The 23,826-nt window shown below is 43.2% G+C and overlaps 1 protein-coding gene across 4 annotated transcripts in view; it reads right to left on the minus strand.

Moving 5' to 3' along the window:
* Positions 1-497: 497 nt before the first annotated feature.
* CHEK2 (checkpoint kinase 2) overlaps positions 498-23,826 on the minus strand; it is a 42,892-nt gene continuing 19,563 nt past the window's right edge. For 2 of the 4 annotated variants that reach the window (XM_029922133.1, XM_029922134.1), the window contains exons 5-15: positions 22,425-22,515; positions 18,979-19,087; positions 16,150-16,203; positions 11,101-11,162; positions 9,435-9,534; positions 8,299-8,385; positions 7,419-7,582; positions 7,111-7,226; positions 6,040-6,125; positions 1,536-1,616; positions 498-717 (exon numbers count right to left, since the gene is read on the minus strand). In XM_029922133.1, coding sequence (XP_029777993.1) covers positions 628-717; positions 1,536-1,616; positions 6,040-6,125; positions 7,111-7,226; positions 7,419-7,582; positions 8,299-8,385; positions 9,435-9,534; positions 11,101-11,162; positions 16,150-16,203; positions 18,979-19,087; positions 22,425-22,515 — 1,040 coding nt within the window. In that variant the 3' untranslated portion in view covers positions 498-627. Of the gene's footprint in view, positions 718-1,535; positions 1,617-6,039; positions 6,126-7,110; positions 7,227-7,418; positions 7,583-8,298; positions 8,386-9,434; positions 9,535-11,100; positions 11,163-16,149; positions 16,204-18,978; positions 19,088-22,424; positions 22,516-23,826 lie in introns of those variants that run through there. The other 2 variants (XM_029922135.1, XM_029922136.1) reach the window with 2 other exon arrangements.

Here is a 23,826-nt window from a genome sequence, read left to right on the forward strand (position 1 = left end):
CTCATGAGGACTTGCACCCAGCCAGTCTCTGCTAACTCTACCCTAACCTTGCTGCACCACTTTCCCTGCAACTTTATAAGGGGCTTTTCAAATTTGTATGCAGCTCACCCAGGCTGAGACCAGGGATGTGTTCTGAGAAACTCAACAGGCTCCAGCCAACACAGACCCCCAGACCAAAAGCACACAGCTTTAGGGGCGCCTGCGTGGCTCAGTCGGTTTAACATCTGACTCGATTTCAGCTCTGGTCACGGTCTCAGGTTTGAGAGTTCAGGCCCCGTGCCGGGCTCTGCACTGACAGCATGCCTGGAGCCTGCTTGGGATTCTCTCTCTTCCTCTCACTCTGCCCCTCCCCTGCTTGAACTCTCTCTCTCACTTGCTCACTCTCTCTAAAAAATAAACATTTCAGAAAGAAAACACACAACTTCAAACACACAAAAAAAAGGCGATGCAACTAAAGAGCTCATCATCAAGCAGAAGCACAAAGTTTAGGTCACACTGGTTTGAGAATTGTGTATTGATGATCATGGAAAAGGAACCATCCCCATGTTTACAATACAAACTATAAAAAAAAAAAAAGGAAATGGCAGCACGGCTCAAGAAGGCAGGTTGCGTCCATTCAACCAGTGTTCACGACACAGCAGCACACACAGCCAGACGCTTTGTCGTGTCAGCATCCTCTGCTTCCCCTTCAAGAAGCCGCTTTCGACTTGTGGAAGGCTGGAAATAAAAAGGGAGGAATGTTCAAGGAAAACCACTGGCTTTAAGATTATCGAAGTGTCCCACTAATGCTTCCGGTAGGTTTGAAGCATTTCATGTGAAACTTCTAGTATCAAGAATTCGGAGTTGTCCCCTGGACATCTGAGTCCCCACCACGCCTCTCTGGACTCAGACATGCTTGTCAAATGGACATTTCTCTCCCCCTTGTGGCTTCTGACCACTTGATGTGTTCCTGAAAGTAGCGGCAGAGCCGCCCTCCCTCCTCTCCATCACTCTCCTAAATTATGAAGTTTAAAGGGACGATAATACCTTTTGCTGGGAGCCCCAAATCTTACTCTTTTGTGGGAAGACCAGTTTGTGTGTGTGTGTTATGTCTCTGTTTTACCACTGATAAAATACCCAGAGGACATAGGAAGGGGGAATGTTATTCACCAAAAGAAAGCAGGATAGGAATGAATAGATATTAAATTATACTGACAAAGAACTTTAGAGGAATTAAATTGTAATCAATAAATAACCACTCATTCAGATTTTAAATTTTCAACAGGTTTAAATTTGAACTCCTAATAGAATCTTCCAATTCTGCCTTGCAGGAGACCTCTTGAATGACAATCCCTAACTGTGCTTCTTTAATGCATTAAACATACTCTTCATTATTAAGTCTTCTAAGGGTGCTAGGGCCAATCAAGTTGAAACAAAATATCCACTACATTATTCCAAAAAATATTAAGCAATTGCTACTAAGGAGACCTTTCAAGCTCCTCATCCTCGCTCATTAGCTCTTTAAAACTACATTTAATGACCATCATCCGGAATACCTGGGCTGGGACTTGGGGTAAGGCTGTCAACTTATTTTCTTCGAAAAGCAAACTCTGAAATTTTCTCTTCATGTCCTCATCCTGTGAAGAAATGAAAAAAACCCTAAGTGGGCCGTGTCTGAAGGAAAGAAAGTTCCTAGAAAGACAGGGCTAGGATGCCCCTGGACAGAGGAAGGTGGGTAAGGACACCCAGCCCGTCCACCAAAAGGCATGCTCTTGCTGAGGCTCCGTGAGGGAAAGGACCAGGCGCTCCTCACCTCTGCCTTCCCAGAGGAGTCTACTTAGCAGTCAATGCTCAGTCAACACTGGCTGAATCAAACCCATGTGCCTCAGAGCTGTCACTGGTGCAGAGTCAACCACAGACATTAGCAGTCACGAGACTTTCAGGACCAGCATCCCAGATCCTGAGATGGCAATCGGGAAGCCAGAGGTGGGACTGGCTCAGTTCCTTGAGGGCTGACTCCCTGCAGCTCCCCAAATCTTTCCAGGATGTGCCCCTTCTCCATGCCAACAATAAGGTAATTTACTGGGGCCACCCTAACAAAGCACCCCAGCACCCCAGAAAATTCTCCCAGCAAGTGCTACATGAGTCACCAGAAGAATTTCAAGCCCACAATATCCCAGAGCTAATGAGAAAGGAAGACAGATGAATAGCATTTCAGGGGTTCTGTGCTGCTAGAGGGAGAAGCTTGCATGTGCACACACAGAAATCCTGCCCAGATGTCTGTGAGGGTAATTCCCACCTCTGGGAATGTTTGCTTCTGCAAGGCCCAAGGATTTGCATCTGGGAACCCTGAAAGGTAACCCGGTGCAGCTCTCCACCACCTTCAGAAAGGTGAACATCCAGGACTAGGATGGGGCCAGCTGAAAGCCCAGCTCAGCCCCTCACAAGTAGCGTGTGCACAATATGGACCCCCAGCTGCCTGATTCCGAAGCCCCATGAGTCCCACTCCCCACACTGAGCCAAGAGCAACACGGCGTGGAAGCAGAATGGAGCAGAGGACACAGGGGTGAAGTCTTCCAACATTCAGCAGTTTGATGCATTTGGAACTGCAGTATTCGGGGAGTAAGTCACCTGTTCTGCATCTAGGAGCTGAATCACCTGCTTCCATCACACGGTTTCCTGCATCACTCCGTGTAACGCCCCACTGCCCATTATGAGAGCACCACCTTCATCCAGAGTCTGCGCTACAATCTCCCTTGGGATCTCACCTCCTATGTAATGCCACTCTCAAAATTCCTTCCCTTATTTCCTTCTGTACCTGCTCACAGCCTCCACTGGCAACACCCTCCCTGCCTTCTTGCCCATCCACCTCAACCACCTTCTCATTCACTCAGTGAACAAATACTTCCTGAGCAGCCAGGACCGTAAAAGGCACAGGTGCCGCCATGTCAGAGAAACAAAACCAACAGTGAAAATGCTGCCCCCCATTGTTATGGACTAAATTACGTACACCTCCACCCTCTAAACTCGTATGTTAAAGCCTTAACCCCCAGTGACTATTTGGAGACAGGGCCTTTAAAGAGGTAATTAAGTTAAAATGAGGCCCTTAGGGTGGGGTCACAGTCCAATATGACTGATGTCCTCATAAGAAGAGAATGAGGGGTGCCTGGGTGGCTCTGTTGGTTAAGCGCCTGACCTTGGCTCGGGTCATGATCTCGCAGTTCGTGGGTTCAAGCCCCGCATCAGGCTCTGTGCTGACCACTCAGAGCCTGGAGCCTGCTTCTCCAGGGAGAAGAATCTCCTGGAAGATTCTGTGTGTCTCTCTCTTCCTCTCCTCTGCACATGCTCACTTGCTCACTCTCTTTCTCTCTCAAAAATAAATAAAATGTTTAAAAAATTTATTAAAAAAAGGAGAGGAAGAGACACCAGGGATGTGATCAGAGAAAAAAGACCACGAGAGCACAAAGACACCCACCAGCAAGGCAAGGAGAGAGGCCTCAGGAGAAAACAGACCTGCCAACACCTTGAAATTGGGACTTCTAGTCTCCTGGACTGTGAGGATATGAATTCCTGTCGTGAAAGCCACCCAGTCTGTGCTATTTTGTTATAGCAGCCTCAGGAAACTAATACACCCAGGTCATCCCCAGGTCACTGAGCCTTTAGATGCTCTTCATATTGTGTGAACGTGTTAGTACCTGAAGCCCCAGAGACAGTGGCCCTATCTCATTCTGAGGATGCCCCCACACTCTGCACCTACCCTTGTTACCACGTGTGTCCACTGCTCTGTTGTAACTGTGGTCGGGGTTGGCCCCCACCCAGACCATCAGCTCCCCAAGTCAAGGACTTAACTTGCTCTTCTCTGCATCCCCAGTAAGTGTTGACACATGAACTCATTAATTCTCCTCTGAAAGAATGAACACATGAGGAAATGAAACCACACCCCAGTGCCCCAAAATGGCAGCTCATCAGCATAGACAAACAGAACTGACCACAAGCCTATTTTGGCCTGTACTTACACAAGTCATCAATTAACAATAACATGGAAAAGGAGCTCATATAAATATGACAGTAGTAACGGGGTGTCTGTACTGTAAATACAGTAGAGCTCTGAGAGCTCTACAGTCTATTTAAAAATATTAAACTGCAATATGCCTCAAAGACAGGGAAGGAATTCACTACTTCAAGAAGTAAATAGGAGGCCAAAAAGTGGATATAAAGGATGTTCCTCAAACTGAACTGTTAATTAACAAGAGAGACTGGAACTCACATTCCAAACACTCCGCCCAGGGCCAGACCCGCAAAACCATTTGGCTTCTTCAAAAACACTGGATTTTCCCAAGATAAAACCTAAACTATCCCTAGCAGATGATTTATGTGGGCAGTGTCTGCACTCTAGACCTCACCCTGTGTTCATTACACCTTTTGCAGCAACAACACAATGTAGACAAAAGAGTATTCATTCACTTGAGACCCTGTGGCAGGGCTGAACTTTACCTTTTCCTCAGTTGTTAGTAACAGTTTTCTTTGGAGACAAACAGAACAAGAAAAATAGGCTATGCTCGTTCGTAAATTTCAAGTGGCTACAGACTCTGTTCCCTGGCCTAACTGGCAAGCTCCATTTGTTTCAAGACTAACACAGCCCCTCCACCTCCACATCTGGCCCCAAGAGTTTCCCTATTAGGGCACATAAAAAGAGCCAAGAGGTATGTTTTTCTTTTTCATCAAAATTAAATCCCCACATGCAAAGGCACCCTTTGTTTCCAAATTCCTTTTCCCCAGGGTCCTGCTGTTTCAAATCTGTGTGGTCTATTAAGTGCTAAATCATCTGACAGATTTCTTCTGGGGGGTTGGGGGGGGGGACTCCTGTTTCCAGGGCAATTGCCCAAACAAATGTATCTACTTTTTTTTCTTTTAAGGATTTGTTGTTCTCGACCTGAGCTAGCCTGAGCAAAACTGTTAGGTGTGGAGGGCTGGAACAGAAGAAAAATAGAGGCAACTTCCCAGAGTTCCAGAAGCATACTGCTGAGGATAGATGGCCCCAAGGAATTCCTGGCCCAGGTGATCCCCACAGTACATGAATGGTCAAGTTCCCCATCCCCATGAAAAACAGACCAAATAAAAGTTAACAAAAATGGATATGGCTGTGCTTGAATGGAACTGCACTTAACAGAAGGTCTGACATCCATCAGAAAACCTGCCCCCATTCTGGAGCTAACTCTAAAACCAAAGATTACTCCAGCAAAGCCACAAAGGACTTCCAAGTCTGTCAGTTACAATGAGGTCAGGACAGCAGCCACAACCCCTTGGAGGGACACATAAGTAATACAGACTTCAAAGGTGCAGGTGACTTTATAGAAATGGCATGTTTATTCACCATGAATAAGAGGTGGGACCCTTAGTGGCACCCACATGGCCACTAAGTCTGTTGAGCATCTGACTCTTGATTTTGGCTCAGGACATGATCTCACAGTCATGAGATCGAGCCTCAGGTCGGGCTCATGCTGCCAATGAGCCTGCTTAAGATGCTCCTTCTGCCCCTCCCCTGCCCCCCAAGAAAGAAGTGGGACCCTGTATGCCCAACTACTTAAACAAATAGCCAGATTCTCCCCCAGAGAATCTGCCCTCCTCCTCCTCCCTCCCCTGTTCCCATGAGGTATGGTTGAAGGCAGCTGGAATGCAGCCAGTTTTACCTGTTCAGGGCGGGAGGTTTGAGGAAAGAGGCCGGCACAGCTGGCAGTGGAGGTTTCCAGCTAGAACAACCTCTCAAAGTACCACAGCCAAATTGCACACTCAGGGGATCTGAGTGGGACCAGACCAGGCCATAAGTGAGCCTGTACATCCCAGGAGCCACAAGTTAAGTTGAGTGTGTACACCCAATGACACACCTATACACATGGCATATACAGACATAAACATACCTGACACACTTAAAACTCAATCTCAAGCAAGTGCATTAAACAGACTCAACAAAGCTAACGTGTTTGTCTTCTTCCTCGTCCCTCAGGCACAGCTGAGGGCTGCCTATATAGTTTATGCTAACAAGCACTGACCCCTACCCACCTGAAGCCACGGGTGTTGTAAAGCTTCTTCCGTGGTAAAACGCACCTTTGGATCCACTATCAACAACTTCTTGACAAGGTCCAGAGCTAAAGCAATAGGATAATTTATCACATCACAGTGAAAAAGGTAGATCCATTAAATCAGCAAAACTAAAGTATGCCAGAATCACAGGCCAATGAGTGGTCGGGCCAAGGTCATTGTGAGCCAGCAGGTGCGGTGGGCAGGGCCCCTGGTCCATCCTACTCTCTGTATTTAGAGCTCTCGGGAAACACCAGGAATGACCTCAATGCCCCCCCCCACCATCTCTCCTTGCTTGCACATCACAACCTCTTCACCCCCTGTTCGCTCACTCATTGCTGGATTCGAGTTCAAGCTAATTAAGTCCGAACTTCTGCCTAGTTCTAAGAGGCCCAGGATGTTCAGCCAACTCTCCCGAGACCCATGGACAGAGTTTCTCACCCAGCAGCAAGCTCCGTAGAACTGCAGGCTTGGCAAAAACAAAGCTTGAAGGCAATCAACATGCCGGGGCTGGCTTTTATATCGCAACAATATTACTCCTGTGACCTTCTAAGATTTCATAGAATCACCTGTATTACTTGACATTCAGTTTCAGCTTTCTACTTTTCCTTTTGAGAATTACAAAGTTACACTTTTACATCCTAAAACACATAGTAATTACCTTAGCTCTTACATGCTCACTCAGGAGACTTATTATTTTGTACAAAATAGGTACCAGGCACTTGCTTGTGTTCCATTTACCCCCACTAAAACCCCTTAAGGTAAGAGTTTGTTGTACCCACTTTACATATAAAGGAAAGGGTGACTCAGAGAGGTTATATATCTTGCCTAAGGTCACATAGCTAGGAAGTAGCCAACCCCTAACCTTAGCCTCACTCAGCCTGGTTGTGGTACCCAAGTTCTTAATGAGTTCCTTTGCCCCTCCAAAGGTGCAAAACAAAGAACAGAAAATAAGAAGTGACAGGAGAAACATAACAATTTGAAATGAAATTCCCACCGTGGCACACACATATTTTACCAAACGACAGATTTGTAACCTTTTCATATCCATACCCTTCTCTGAGACCTCTGCCCAGACTTCGGGAATGAAGTTGAATTTTCCACTGGTGATCTGATCCTTCAAGGACACTTGAGTCTTATGCTCAGAGAAAGGTGGATACCCACTAAGGCTTAACATTGGTAGAGAGAGAAAGGAAAAGAATCAAGTAGCATTCTCAGTGGCATTTGGACATAAAGATTTTTCTTTCAATCAATGGTCAAAAAAAGTCACCCAAATTAAACACAAGCTCTCTACCTGGACATATTTCTGATTTCACCTAATTACCTCCAACCAGACTCTGAAGCAATGAAACTTTTCTTACCAAATAAAAAGAATAACTCCTAAACTCCAGCAATCCACAGCTCGGTTATATCCGGCAGTCCCAAAGGAATTAAGAACCTCAGGAGCCAGGTAGGTAGGGGTACCACATAAGGTTCTCATGAGAGAGGTCTCCCCCAAAATCTTAGACTGCCCAAAATCAGTAATCTAAAATTAAGGACAAAAGGGAATCATTTTTAATGGCGAAGTAAAATTAAAAGAGTAGCATAGTCTGCCAGTCCCAAAAGCCATGCGGGCTAGATCAGTTCCTATCCCAGACATTCCATGCCTGCTGTTAATCTGGAATTTTGTTTAAACTAAAATTTCTAAGCCAAGGAAGCTCAAGGGTTTTTTTCTCCAACTTCTCTGTGGTTCTCTGTAACCTTACAAAAGGTTTGTAACCCTTAGCACAGACTCTAGGGTCCTAATGAGTTATCCATGGTTTTTCGTAGACTCTAGTTTCTCAACCAATATCCCAACACTGAATTACCTGAGGAGCTTGGAAAAAATACTTGGCACATGGGTGCCACCTTCAGTGGTTCTGTCATGACTCTTTTTTTTTTTTTCTTTCAATCAATAGGAGATTCTATAGGGAGCCAGGCTTGGGAAACACCACCTTAGAAAGCAGGGGAAGCTAGGTGATGTGATTCTCTTATCCATCTAGACCCCTCCTTCCATTCTCTGAACAAAACTGGCTCGTATACAGGGGAGCTCAGTAAATGCCCATTAGAATCTGGATGGAAGCAATACCACTGATCTCTAAAATAACTGCTACTAGTGGAAAGGTCAAATTCTCTACCTTTTTATGCTCCCACTTTTTACTCGATGAATTTTTAAAGTTCATGAACAGAAATCTGGGCTGGCCACATAAAGAATTTTCTTACCTTTATAAGACAGTCCTCTTTTTGAGATGAGAGTAAAACATTCTCTGGCTTTAAGTCCCGATGTATAATGCCGTTTTCGTGAAGGTACTACACAGAAAGGAAGGCAGGACCCGCGGGTTTATGGAGTAGGTATGTGAGTAAAGACAGGCAGACAAGACACACACACACACACACACACACACCCCTTACTGCTGGCTTGAAACCATAAGCCAAGTTATTCACAACCACATTACCCCAAATCATAGAAAACTACTGGGTAAAAAAGGCTTAGTGTTTTTTTCTTGGTTTTTTTTTTAATGTTTTATTTATTTTTGATACAGAGAGAGACAGAGCATGAGAGGGGGAAAGGCAGAGAAAGAAGGAGACACAGAACTGAAAGCAGGCTCCAAGCTCTGAGCTAGCTTTCAGCACAGAGCCTGACGCAGGGCTCGAACCCACAAACGTGAGATCTGACCTGAGCTGAAGCCGGAGGCTTAACCGACTGAGCCACCCAGGCACCCAAAAAGGCTTAGTGTTTACATAAATTTGTTTTCAAGAAAATCTTAAGGGTTGCCTGGCTGGCTCAGTTAAGTAGATCATGCAACTCTTGATCTCAGGGTTTTGAGTTTGAGCCCTACATTGGAGATTACTTAAAAACAAACAAAAAGAATCTTTAACAAGTAGGAAAAATGAAAAATGCAGCTTATGACAATAGACCATTTCACTCTTCAAAATAATAAATATCCCTTCGCATAGGCAGAAATCTAAGGTTTCAATATCAATAATAAAAATGTACATAGGAGGGGCGCCTGGGTAGCTCAGTCGGTTGAGTGTCCGACTGCAGCTCAGGTCATGATCTCACAGTCCGTGGGTACTAGCCTCACGTCGGGCTCTGTGCTGATAGGTCAGAGCCTGGAGCCTGCCTCAGATTCTGTGTCTCCCTCTCTCTCTCTCTCTCTCTGTCCCTCCTCCACTTATTCTCTCTCTCTCTCAAAAGTGCTGATGCATAGGAGCACATGTACCCAGGCACCCAGATCTCACATTTTGTGAGACTGAGCCTGGTGTCAGGCTCTGTGCTGACAGCATGGAGCCTGCTTGGGATTCTCTTTCCTTCTGTCTCTGCTCCTCCCCAACAAGGAATAGAGGGCTTCTCTTACCTGCACAGCCAGGAGCATCTGGTAAAAATAGAGCTTGCATGTAGCTTCTTTCAGGCGTTTATTCCCCACCACCCTGTCAAACAGCTCTCCTCCTTCCATCCTGAAACAAACGGGCAAAGCAGGGGGGTGGTTCCTGGATGGAAACTCACTTGGATGGAAGATAATGACACAAACAAAACAAACTCATGCAGACAGGCAAAGAGCTGCCTTTTTTATTCACTCATGAGGACAAGCAAGCAGGTAGTAAGTCTCCTCTCCACAGTGAAGATGCCCTTGTTGGAAACTAAGGAATGGGGAAAGATGGAAGGAGTGGGCAGTGGGCACTAGACACTTGAGAGTTTTAGAATCTGACTCAGTAGACGGGAGGTGAGCCCAAGAGTCTGCGTCTTCATCACACGCCCCAGGTGAGTCTGAGACTGGGACAGAGCAGCAAACAGGAGTCCACATCAGACAACGGGGATCTGAACCCTAGCCCACCCCCCAACCCCCCCATTCCTAGCTCTGCAGTTTTGGGCAACTTACGTAGCCCCTCTGAGCTTGTTTCTGCCTCTTAAAAAAAATAGGGACAATCCTCCCCCTACCTTGTTGGCTGTGGTAAAAAGTAAGAGAATTCAGGTAGGTAAGGCACAAGTGGCTGCTTGGCAGGGTTATTCAATCCCTCTGAACTTCAGTTTCCTTTTCTGTAAAGTGAGGCTAAAGACACTAACCCATCAGTAACCTGTAAGTAACATGGATGACGGTTATGAAGGGTAAATGAGTCAATCCATGATAAGTGCTTAGAGCAGCAACTGGCTCATAGTAAGTAATTGGTAATCAGAGACTGTTATTGTCCTATTACTGTTTTAACCAGGTCCGGTTGCCAACAGATATTCCCTTAAGCACCACAGGGGCACCCAGTCTTTCCTAGTGCTATGATTGAGACTGTTTACTATAAAATCTTCCTGGTAACTTCCTTAGCCACTGGATACCCCTCAGGAGCAAAGCCTTGCCTGTCTGCTCCAACAGCCACTCCCAGAAACGCTACATATTTATGCAGGAATGAACATCAAAACAGGCCCCTTTCAGGAATGAGCCAGGAAATTATTTTGGTCACACCACAGAAGACACGACTTTGTGGTTACTGAAAAAACTAGCAAGTAAACCAGCACCAAAAAGATAATCAGGTGCCACCATGCCGCTAAGCACTGTGATTGCGAGCAGAAATATCACCCAGGCAGGTTTTTTCAGAGTAATAATATCCACCTGTGGTTGAACAACTGTGTGTGCCAGGTGCTCTGCTGGGCACTTTCCAACCTTCATAGTATTTAAATCCTTATGACTCTGCGTATGAGGTATCATTATTACCACCACCACCACCACCCTCCCGCCACCAACACTAGGAAAATAAGACTCAAGGACATGAAGTAAACAAACTTATAAGCAGTCACCTGCAGAGTGGGATTTAAACCTGGGACTCAGACCCAGGGCTTGGAACCTCTAAGCCACGTGCCTTCGGAATCATTGAAGGACTTTAGGACTCAGTACTAACCCCACACGCACACTTGTGGGCCCCACCACCACATACATATGATGAGGGTCCCCAGGATGAGAAATGCAAGCCAGCATCAGATTCTTTAGTGGTTTATAAGCATGTGAATGGAAACAAATAGAAAAGTTTATTACTTACAATTCCAAAACGATGTAATAATCTTCGGCCTCAAAAAAGTTTTTGATCTTGATGATACAAGGCTAAGAGGAAAAAAGAAGAAAAGTAGCGAGAAGCTCCCAAGAGGAAAACCACAGGAGCAGAATGGAGGCATTTGCCCCCTTCCACCTCAAGGCACTCTGAAGTTCACAGAGCAAGAAAGGCAGAACAGCCCATCAGCACGGAGCCTGATGCGGAGCTCAAACTCATCAGCCCATGAGATCATGACCTGAGCCAAAATCAAGAGTCAGACACTTAATCAAATGAACCACCCAGGCACCCCTAATATTATGGTTTTATACTTAAAAAGCCCACCTATTGTTTCTGCAATATGAAGAATAGACAATAGAGTTGAGTGGTAAAAGATATGGTAAGTATCAGGGACAGGCCCCAGCCCCAAACAGAGAGGAGGCTTGCAGTTATTATAAAAATTAAAGGGAAGGGGCACCTGGGTGGCTCAGTCAAATAAGGGCCTGATTTCAGCTCAGGTCATGATCTCGAGGTTTGTGAGTTCAAGCCCTGCATCAGGCTCTGTGCTGACAGCTCAGAGCCTGGAGCCTGCTCCAGATTCTGTGTCTCCCCTCTCGCTATCCCTCCTCCACTCACACTCTTTCAAAAATGAATAAACATTAAGAAAAAAAATTTTTATAAAGTAAAGGGAAGAGAGTTACACAATTTTTAGATTTTAGAGTAAAAAGAGTAGCAAAACTCGCCAGAGTGACTGTCCTACAAAGCAAATTTCATCAAATCCACTGGTCTGGTTAAAATTCTCCAAGTGGTATGGGGCACCTGGGTGGCTAAGTGTTAAGCATCCAACTGTTCCTTTCAGCTCAGATCATGATCTCATGGTTCATGGGATCGAGCCCCGCATCCAGCTCTGTTCTGCCAGCGTGAAATCTGCTTCAGATTCTTTCTTTCCCTCTCTCTCTCTGCCCCTCTCCTGCTTGCTCTCTCTTAAAATAAATAAATAAACTTTAAAATCTTCCAAGTCGTAGCTTCTCATAATGAACCATTAAACAGCAGTGAATGGGTGCTCCACTGCCTCTCCCAACACAATGGATCCTGGAAACATAATGCCGAGTGGAAAAGGTAAGTCAGGAAAGACTTCAGAGTACATGAAGTAGCTTCAATTGCCTGGTCAAGTTTGTTTTTTTTTTTTGAGAAAGAGAGAGAGCACGAGCAAGGGAGGGCCAGAGAAAGAGAAATCCCAAGCAGGGTCCACATTGCCAACTCAGAGCCCAATGTGGGGCTCAAACCCACAAACAATGAGATCATGGCCTGAGCCAAAATGAAGAGTTGGATGCTTAACTAACTGAGCCACCCAGGCGCCCCTCAAGTTTTCATTCTTAAGTTGAATGGTGAGTTATAAGGTATTTGTTTCATTGGTTTGCTTCATAATTTATTGTTTTACATGTGCCAAATGTTATATAATTTAAACATTTAAAGAAAACCAATCAGGAGGGGGAGATGGAAGGATAGAAAAGAAAGGCAGAAAGTAAGACAAGAGGAAAGAAAACCTTTAGAAATCAAACTTTCAGCAGGGCTTAGCAAACCCTGGGGACCAGCCTTGTCCTGCCCCTCACCGCCCCCAATCATGGCCAGATCTCCTGCTCCTGGTCCCATGCATCCTCCTTTCCAGACCACAAAACACCCCGCCTGCCCCAGACTCCCTGTGTTCTTTCCCAATGCCACACTTTTGCTTGCTGCCCTCCAGCCTGGTAATCCAGCCCTCTGGGCACACCTGGCCTCCAGCATCAGGCCCCAGCTCAAATGTCACCCTCGGAAGGCATCCACAGTCCCCTGCGTTGGTTCTCATCTGTGTGGCCTCAAGCTGCATCTTCAATATCTGTCTCCCATCAGACTGCGAGCTCCAGGAGGGCAGAAAAGGGAAACTAACTCCCACCATGGGTCTCCTTTCATCAGGTCCTTGGTGGGCTGAGTCAAGTCTTATTTCTCTTTCTAAAACCAACACCCAGCGGAGCAGCTGGCACACGGGGGACATTCATGTGCTGCGCAGATTAATACGAACAACAGCAATAACAGAACCACGGCCCTCTGAGGGTAGGCTCTGCCACCACATTTTGGTCGTGGCACACACACCACGAGAGTGAGGCTGAGAGCAAACCAGCAGCACCACTCCTCACCTAGGATCACAGAGTCCTTGGCCCTGCATGACCAGCTGTTACTGCTGGTTACTGCCACCGCTATGAAGACACTAGACATGTGCTGTAGTATTACATTAAGAGGAATGCAAAGGGGAACTAAAATCCTCACTGACCGTCAAAGGAAGGCTACAGGCTATCTAAAATTGATAGGGGCGCCTGGGAAGCTCAGTTGGTTGAGTCCAACTTCAGCTCAGGTTATGATCTCATGGTTCGTGAGTTTGAACCCTCACATTGGGCTCCACACTGACAGTGCAGAGCCTCCTTGGGATTCTCTCTCCCTCTGTCTCTACTCCTCCCCTACTTGTACATGTAAGCACTCTCTCTCACTCTCAAAATAAGTTAGTATACTTAAAAAAAAAAAGGAATTTGATCATAAGAAAATAAAATTGATAAACCAAGAGACAGCAGTTTATGTATATTATGTAAATATATGGAAATAAATTAATTTAAAAAGAAAACAGACCATAGGGCGCCTGAGTGGCTCAGTTGACCAAAGGTCCGACTTTGGCTCAGGTCATGATCTCACAGTTTATGAGTTCGAATCCCGCATTGGGCTCTGTACTGAGAGCGCAGAGCCTGAAGCCTGCTTCTGATTCTGTGTCTCCCTCTGCCCCTCCCCAGTTCATGCTCTGTCTCTCTCAAAAACAAATAAAAACATTAACATTCAAAAATAAATAAATAGGGGCGCCTGGGTGGCTCAGTCGGTTAAGCATCCAACTTCAGCTCAGGTCATGATCTCATGGTTCGTGGGTTCGAGCCCCATGTCAGGCTTTCTGCTGACAGCTCAGAGCCTGGAGCCTGCTTCCGATTCTGTGTCGCCCTCTCTGTCTGCCCCTCCCTTGTTGGCACTCTGTCTCTCTCTGTCTCAAAAATAAATAAACATTTAAAAAAATTTTTTAAGTAAATAAAAAACAAATCAATGAGTTTTAAAATATTTGTAGGGGCACCAGGGGGCTACAGAGCTACAGTCTGTTGTATATAAACCTTTGAGCAATATTTGACTCTCTGGATCATATGCATGTGATATCTTGATATAACAAGGGAGAAGCAGAAGAAAAGGCAAACGTGGAAAAGGAACAGGAGATCAGAGGAACGGAGGAGAGCTGCTTGGTTCTGCCTGGCATCATCAGGCAGGGCTGGCACCCACCTGGGCCTGCCCTGGTCTGGGAGCTGGCAGAGCATAAGGAGATGCCCAACAGTCAGAACCTACGGGAAGTGCATCCTCTAAGGCACCACCCTCTCTAGGGTCATTCACTGGCTGGAGCGTTGCAGCTAAAGGGGTCTCTCATGAACCAGAGGCTACTACCCTAAACCCTCCACTTAGATCATACAGGGAAAAACTTAGGGAGTGACTGATCTCTCCAGACTGCAAAACATTCCCCAAGCATGTTCTCCATGTGCAAAGCTTGGTGAGCACATCTCATCGAATTCCTAAACTGACCTTTAAGGTATGTATCTGTATTGTCTCCACAGCACAGATAAGGAAACAGAACAAATATTGAAATGACCTTCTCAAAGCCAGGAGGTAAGAGAGGTGGGAGTAGGAACCCAGGTCTGTCTCCCCACTCGGCTAAAACCAGCAGAGGGGTAGGATGGCCAAGTCCATTTGTGCTTGTGACGCCCCCACTGGGGGCTGGAAGCCAGGCTGGCACAGTAAGTGTTTAAGAGCAGACTGAATCAATGCCTGGCTCCAAAGGCCAAGCTCTACTGGGCTACCAGGCTCTACTCATTATCCGCCAAGTGCATTCATGAGCCTGTATTTCATTTCCAAGAGAGCTTTCCACGTGCCCTTGAAAATTGCCAAGAAATTAGCTCCAGAGATCTTTTTTGAGGGTTCTCAATTCCTCTCGACTACAGTGGACATTGGATTTGTGTAAATGTTTTGTTTGGGGATCCTCTGACATCAGAAAAATCTCTCTGAGGATTCTAAGTGTTTTTCTTAGGGGTATGTTTGAAGCAACCCCACCCCAGAAAATTAAGAGGGCTCCTCTCTTTAACAAAAGATTCCAGATCCCTTGGCGTGGGGCAGGGGAGGCTAATTCAGGGGGTGTGTGGTTGTCTCAGTCAATGAGTGTCCAACTTCAGCCCACATCATGATCTCATGGTTCATGGGTTCAAGCTCCACATCAGGCTCTCTGCTGTCAGCACAGAGAGCCTGATTTTCTTCTCACTTCTTAAAAGGCACCTGGGTGGCTCAATCCATTAAATGTGCAACTTTGGCTCAGATCATGATCTCATGGTTCATAGGTTCTAGCTCTGCTGCATCAGGTCCTGTGCTGACAGCTCAGAGCCTGGACCTGCTTTGGATTCCATGTCTCCTTCTCTCTCTAACCCTACTCCACTCATTCTCTCATTCTCTGTCTTTCTTTCAAAAATAAACATTACCAAAAAAGTTAAAAAAAAAAAACAACTCACTTTCCAGTGAGATAAGGTTATCATTGCACAATAAAGACAGGAACTATTTACACCCACTGAGGTAAACGGAAATCAGCACAACCAAAAGGTATTTAGAGGTACTGAAACTTCAGGTATAAGTAAATTGGCACCATCTTTCCCATAAACAATATGAGATAAAATATTAAGGAAATTTGCCATGTGTTTTGGACAAAAAAAAAAAATCACTCAGTGGAAATATCATAGTTATTTAATCATGAAATCTTTATACAGATTGTCCTCTCAATTGCAGGGCAAAGCTCTTCCCAGCTAAATTATAGGTAAACACATACACCCACACATGTGTACACACACACACATTTAAGGAACCCAAGTTACTACTAACTTGATTACACAAAAATATTTTGTACTCCTCCCATATTTTGAGAGGAATGAATGTAAGTCTGGGGTCATATTTTACAGCAATACTTACATGATTTAGTTTTTTCAAGATTTCTATTTCTGTTTCAACATTGAGAGCTGGATCCTTTGATTAAAAAATAACATTAAAGTTTATTAATAATAATAATAATAATAATAGTCAGTACCTGGAAAATACTTATTTAAAACTTACTGAGTAAAAGCTGTCTGAGTTCCACACTCAGCCCTACTCATCAAGGATTAAAGGTCGACCAATTAACTCCCCTAAAATCACTCTGCAAAGTGCTTCAGTAAGCATTGAATAAACAACCAGGCCCTATGCCAACCTCTTTACTTAAGAGTTATTTTGGGGTGTGCCTAGGTGGCTCAGTCAGTTAAACATCAGATCCTTGATTTTGGTTCAGGTCATAATCTCATAGTTTGTGAGTTTGAGCCTCGCGTCGGGTTCTGCACTGACCCTGCAGAGCCTGCTTAGGATTCTCTCTCTTTCTCTCTCTCTCTCTCCTTCTCTCTCCCCTCCTCATGCTCTCTCTCAAAATAAATAAATAAATAAACTTATTATTTACAAAAGAAAAAAGAATTATCTTACTTAGGTAAGTCTCATAATCCCAAAGTGAACTGAGTCCTAGAATTATCCCCATTTCACAGATGGAGTAACTGAGGCTCAGAGAAAGGAAGCCACTTGCTCTAGTTCCCACAGCCAGAAACAAGTGTGTTTCCACTGTTCTAATGCTTACCTGGTAAGCTCGGTCTCTCTCCTTTTTTTTTAAAGTTTTTATTGAAATTCCAGTTAGTTAACATGCAGTGTAATATTAGTTGTAAGCTCTGTCTCTCTGGCTATAGAATTGTTTATACTCGTAAAAGTGATACAAAAAGTAAACACCACAGACAAGAGGTATTTAATTAAATTATATAAAGAACATGTCAAGCCAAATTTCTAATAATAGAGCAGACATAGGTTCCAAGTTACAGCAGGCTAATCTATCTGCTGAGACACCAACGAGAGGAAGCATCAGGGGACCGATGTTGTTCTCTGTTCCAATTCCAAAAGGATGAATCGAGCTACTCAGCCTCAAGGGCTACACCCTCCAAGGCAAAGAGGATATAGAATTACATACTTTTGTAAAATGGACTTTGGCTAAGAAACCCAGATGTTTTATTTTAAAAGCCTGCCTCTTCCTGTAAGCTGTTAAACTCATTACCACGTCAGGGCATACTCTCATGATAGAGAGGTCTAAGAGAGTCCAATCTGATTTGAAAGATGAAATTAAGAGGTAAAATTTTGCTCCAAGCCTTCAAGAATGGTAGGTATTTTCTCCCCCATTGCACCCCCCGCCCCAACAGGAAACAAATCCAGAATCACAGGGGGAAAAGATCTGTAACAAAGTGAACACAGAAAGGAAATTCCTCTTGCCATGTGAAAATGGCATTGTCTTGGGGGATGGGGAACTGGTCTTTAAAGAATGTTAAAGTATAATGGCCAGAAACAGCTGGCCACAAAGGAAAATGTGATTAAAGACCTCATTTTACATTACTCTGTTGGATCGTGTGTTGAAAGACCAATATATTTGACCATCTCACCAATGCGGTGAATGTATATTACAGAGAATGTAATAAAATGAGCAGCTACTATACAGAGACTATTAAATAATTAGGATTTTTAAAAATCTATAGATGCTAAGGTATTCACTGCTTCATTATCAGAAAGAGCAAAGGATTCGAAATTACATAAAAGATCAAACAAGAGAAATGGGTGAATAAATTACAATAAAGTTCATGAAATAGGGACTCAATCATCAAAAAGCATCAATTAGGGGGAAGTTTATGCATTAATGCTTATGTGGAAAAGTAGAACACAAAATTGTATATATGAGTTCAACCATTTAAAAATGCAAATTTGAGAACTTGAGAGACAATTGAATGCTGACAATGAACTGAGGGTTGGGGGAGAGGGGGGAGGGGGGAAGAGAGGTGGTGGTGATGATGGAGGGCACTTGAGGGGAAGAGCACTGGGTGTTGTATGGAAAACAATTTGACAATAAAATATTTAAAAAATGCAAATTTGTATGAACAAGAACTAGGAGGAAAAAGAAAACTGGAAACAGCTGTGGATTTACAATGGTGGGGATATAGCTGGGTTGTCTTTTCCCTCAATTTCCTTTCTTTCTTTTTTTTTTTTAATGTTTATTTATTTATTTTTGAGAGAAATAGAGAACAAGAGAGAGAAAGAACAAGCAGGGGAGGGAAAGAGAGAGGGAAGAGAAAATCCCAAGCAGGTTATCTACTATCAGTTATGGGACTCAAACTCAGGAACTGTAAGATCAACCTGAGCTGAAATCAAGAGTCAGACACTGAACTGACTGAGCCACCCAGACACCCCCCAATTTCCTTTCGTGTATTGTAAAATCTTATAACAACCTGGGGGGAGAAAAAAGACTTCCTGCTGGTACATTATTATGTACAACAAAATATTTCTGGAACCAAACTATGGATAAGTAACTTTCTAGGTTAGTTGAATATACTCAAAATATTTCAATGCTGTTTAATACAAATTCAAATACGTGACAAAGAATCCTTCCTGACAGTGAAAATCACCACTCCAGGGGCGCCTGGGTAGCTCAGTTGGTTAAGCATTGGACTTTGGCTCAGGCCATATTCTCATGGTTTGTGCATTTGAACCTGGCATCGGGCTCTGCACAGTGCAAAGCCTGCTTGGGATTCTCTCTTTCCCTCTCTCTGCCCCTCTCCTGCTCGCTCTCCCTATTTCTCAAAATAAATAAATAAAAACTTGGAAAACAAAAGGAAAATCATCACTGTAAAATTATCTGGCGAAGTTCAGAAGTAAAAAAACAGGTGAGCATCCATAAACACAGGTACTTACTGCCTCTCTCTCAGAGCCAATAGCAAACTTCCTCTTGCTGATGATTTTTATGGCTACTTTCTTACATGTTTTCCTCTCAAAAGCTAGCTTCACCTCACCACAGGCACCGCTACAGAGAGAAACAAAATGATCAACTGTTAGAATGGTTCATCACTCCTGATCTGGGCTTAACACTTTAGCTCAGATCCATTTAGAAGTTAAACACTGTCCATATACAACCCTTCCATTGTCCCTGTTTTCAAATAACACAGTGAAACCTCACCAATGTAAAATGTCAAGGGCATAAGTGAATGTGGACCATCCAATAGCACTGAGTCAGCTCCAAATTCCACTTTTTGAGCTGAGTGACAGACTTAAGTATTACTGGCACCCCAGAATGTGAAATCCTCAGAAAGACACTAAGAAGAACAAGTGAGAAATTACTTATCCTGAAGGCAGAGAAACATCACATAGAACAAAGTCCTAGAAAAAAGTGATGCCTGACACAAGTTACAACAGAAAGCTATTACTGCAAATGAATGGTTTTCATTGATACATTCTTTCTTATTCAATTGAGGTGCCAGAGTTGATCACCATAACTAAGAAGCAAAAGTATTACACATAGTTAATGTCATAAACTGCACCCTAAATAAAATCACAATGACTAAGAACCGCAAGTATTACACAATTAATCTAGTTGCAGGAAACTCTTAAGATTTACAATTAATTGGGATACTATAATAAAAGAGGAATAAAACCCAGGACACAGGTAACCCAATGGGCTTTGTTCTCCAAAGCTTGGATCAGCCCAAGGTAATGGCTACTCAGGTATCAATCACTCATTACATACCCAAGTAGACTGTCACCATTGTGAGTTAGGGGTGGGGCAATGGGTTCATCAACACACCCCTTTCATTGTATATTGTGTATATACATAAAATTTACCTCTGTTGTCACTTTAAAATCTACATGTCAGTGGCATTACGTCCATCCACAACGTGGTGCAACCATCTCCCCCATCTAGCGCCGGAATTTTTTCATGAGACTAAATGGAAACCCCACCCCCATTCTACCCTGCCCCCAGCTGCTGGGAGCCACTAATCTGCTTTGTCTCAAAAGATTTTCCTATTCTGAATATCTCATATCAATGAAATCACACAATATGTGATCCTTTGTTTCTGACTTCTTTCACTCAGCATGTTTTCAAGGTTCACCCATGCTGTAGCATGGGTCAGTAGTTATTCCTTTTTATAGCTAAATAATATTTCATTGTATGGACAGACCACACTTTGTTTACCTATTTATTTGGGTTGTTCCTACCTTTATGCTACATGGTATGAACACTCATGCATAAATTTTTACTTAAACATCTATTGTCAACTGGGGGAAGGAGATGATATACCTACAAGAGGAATCATGGGTCATAGGGTAATTCTATGCTTAACTTCTTGAGAAACCAAGAACGTATTTTCCACAGTGGCTACACCATTTTACATTCCCACCAGTAGTATACAGAGGATCTGATTCCTCTACATCCTCACAAACACTCGCTACCTTCCATTTCTTTATCAGGGTCATCCTAGGGGCTGTAAAGTAGTATCCTCTGTGGTTCTGATTTGCATTTCCCCCATGATAAATGAGGCTGAGCCTCTTCTCATGGGGTTTTGGTCATTTGTAGATCTTTGGAGAAGTCTATTTAAATCCTATGCCCATTTGTAAATTGGATTGTTTTTATTGTTGAGTTATAATAGTTCTTTTCTCTGAGTACTAGATCCTTATCAGATAAATGATCTGCAAATATTTTCTTTCATTCCATGGGTTGTGTTTCACTCCCTTGATAGTGTCTTGATGCACTAAAGTTGTGAAATTTGATGAAGTTGAATTCATCTATTCTTCTTTCTTTTGTTGCTTGTGCTTCTGGCGCCATAATTAAGAAACCACTGCCGGAGCACCAGGGTAGATGTCAGTTAGATGTCTGACTTCAGCTCAGGTCATGACCTCACGGTTGATGAGTTTGGGCCCCACAAGGGGCTCTATGCTGATAGCTCAGAGCCTGGAGCCTGCTTCAGTTTCTGTATCTCCCTTTCTCTTTCTCAAAAATGAATAAACATTAAAAGAAAAAAAGAAAGAAACCACTGCCAAATCTAAGGTCAGAAAACAGAGATGCCCTGTTTTGTTTTTACAGCTTTATACTTTATCTCTTAAGTCCCATACATGTCTTAAGGGTGGGCACAAATCTAGCTATAAACTTCCAAGCACCAATGCAATGTGAAAATACAGTGAGTTACTGAATTTAATATCCATGAACTAAAATATCTCCCATAGATGGTTATAAAGAGTACACAGTGTTTGATTCTGTGTAGTGGGAATATGGGTGCTTATCTCCTTCTATTAATTTTTACTTTCATGTTTCCAAATATGTCAATAAAGAGAAAGGCCTTTGGGAGTGAGGGAGGGATGAAACAGTGAAGGACATGGTGCAATGTGGTAAAGGTGTCCCTAAGGATGTGGTTCTCAAAGTAGGATTAGGCAACCACTAAGGAACCCCAGGACACTTTCAGAGTGTCCGCAAAGTTGAACTATGTGCAGAGTAATACTAAGACATCATTTGCCTTTTTCATCCTCATTCTCTCATGAGCATATAGTTTCCCAGAGGCTACATGGCATGTGACATTACAACAAACTGAACAAAGAAGTAAATATCAGGATCTAGCCATTTTCGAGTAAGCTAGATATCAAAGAGATATGCAAAAATGTGAAACAGCATCTCTCTTCTCACTAATCTTTACTTATAATTATTCTCCATTAAAAGTATTATTTACTTTGGGGTGCTTGGGTGGCTCAGTCGGCTAAGCATCCGACTTTGGCTCAGGTCATGATCTCACAGATCATGAGTTCAAGCCCCACATTTGGCTCTGTGCTGACAGCTCAGCACCTGGAGCCTGTTTCAGATTCTGCGTCTCCTTCTCTCTCTGCCCCTCCCCCACTCATGCTGTATCTCTCTCTCTCTCTCAAAAATAAATATTTTAAAATATTTAAATAAAAAAGAATAAGCATTTTAAAAATTAAAAATCACTGAATTATACACTTTATATGGGTGAATTGTATGGCATGTGAATAACAACTTTTTTTAATGTTATTATTTATTTATTTTTAGTAACCTCTACACTCAACGTGAGGCTCGAACTCACGACCCTGACTAGAGTCACATGCTCTTCTAAAACTGAGTAAAAGCCAGGTGCCCTGTGAAAACCAACTTTTTGAATGCCACTTTACTGATCTGTCAAAGATAAATTTATAAGGAAAACTATTTCAATTTATCATAATCAAATAAATCAATAACACGCCTATCACAAACAGGTGTCCTACAAATATGAATGTTATAAAACCAGGAACAAGAATCTAATCAACGACAAATGTTTAGAAAAAAATGAATGCAATTTCCGTAAAAACAAAAAGCAATTTACCTTCCGAGAGTCTTTGACATGATGTATTCGTCTCTTAATTCCTTAGGATAAACTGACTGATCATCTACAGTCAGGTCAAAAAATACAAAAACTAAGGGGGAAAGGGCAGAAAGAGGTCTCATTAATTTATCCACTAAAGATAAAATGCTCCTAAACTTTAGTAAACATGAAATATAAGACAACTGTTTTCAATTACATTTAACATCTAACCATAAAGGAATTAGTTCACCAGGCTAACACACATTATGAAACCCAGGGAAACCCATGGACACTGACAGTCAAATCTCCTTCAATAGAAATACAAAGCATCAAAAATCTCATATTAGTACAGGAAATCCATCCATATATGGCTTATTCCTCAGCCTCAGAATATTAGTCAATTGCAACTAATATAAAATACCTGTGCAGATTAGCATAAACCCAGAACCAATAAGCAATCAGTTTGAGCATAGAAAAAAATGTTCTAGGCATATAAACATCCCCAAAAGAGCAGACCATAGCTCATCATACTAGTATTATCTTCTTTTTGCCATGTAATACCTTTACATGGCTGGCATTTTATAATGCAAACCATCTTGAACCTGCTTGTAAAGTTACGTAAATACTGTTTTCCTCCAAATCCCCTTTTCCTCCATTATTTGGGCTGTACTCCAGGAAAAAAAAATAATAATAACCTCACTCATTTAAAAATTTAACCATCCACATGAACCAAGACCGCAATCAATTATCGGTATTTCAATTCTACAAAATCAATGGTAAATTTGCAACTGTCTGTGATATCTCAAAAGAGTGAAATTTGTTTAGACTCTTGAGTTTCTCAGATTTCAGGTGACAGGTTTTAACCTCCCTAGAGTAACCTAGAGTTCCAGTCGCTGGCACAAATCTGAGCCCCCTGAGTGTGCTGCATTTCAGGCTGACCCGCAGAAGACAGACACTTGCATAGTGAATGACAGCAAACTAAGACACAACAGTTTCTCTATGTTCAGGGATATTTATGAACCCAGATGTTCCAGTAGCATCTGAGAATCTGGGAATTTGAGGGGTTCTGAGGGCTACATCTCGCAGATGTCAGGGTCTACTTCAAGAGCTGCAAACTCAGTTGCCCACTTACGGCAGGATCAGGTACACAGGGAGGGTCGGGCTGGGTCTAAGACAACACGGAGCAGTAGGACTGGAATGGGGAAAGCACACTGCCCACCTAAAACAGACAGGCTCCACTGCCATAACTGGCAAATCCTCCAGGTATGGAATTATAGGCTCAGTATGGCCGGACAGTCTACCTTTTCCAAAGCAATCTGGATTTTTACATTAAAGTACAAATAGGAAATGCCTAATAAAATGTCATTAAACTGAATGTCATCTGCAGAGTGCCGGTCTGATCTATTTCAATTAAGGCCACCTT

Source organism: Suricata suricatta, chromosome 14 (genome assembly GCF_006229205.1).
Source record: "Suricata suricatta isolate VVHF042 chromosome 14, meerkat_22Aug2017_6uvM2_HiC, whole genome shotgun sequence".
Taxonomy (NCBI): domain Eukaryota; kingdom Metazoa; phylum Chordata; class Mammalia; order Carnivora; family Herpestidae; genus Suricata; species Suricata suricatta.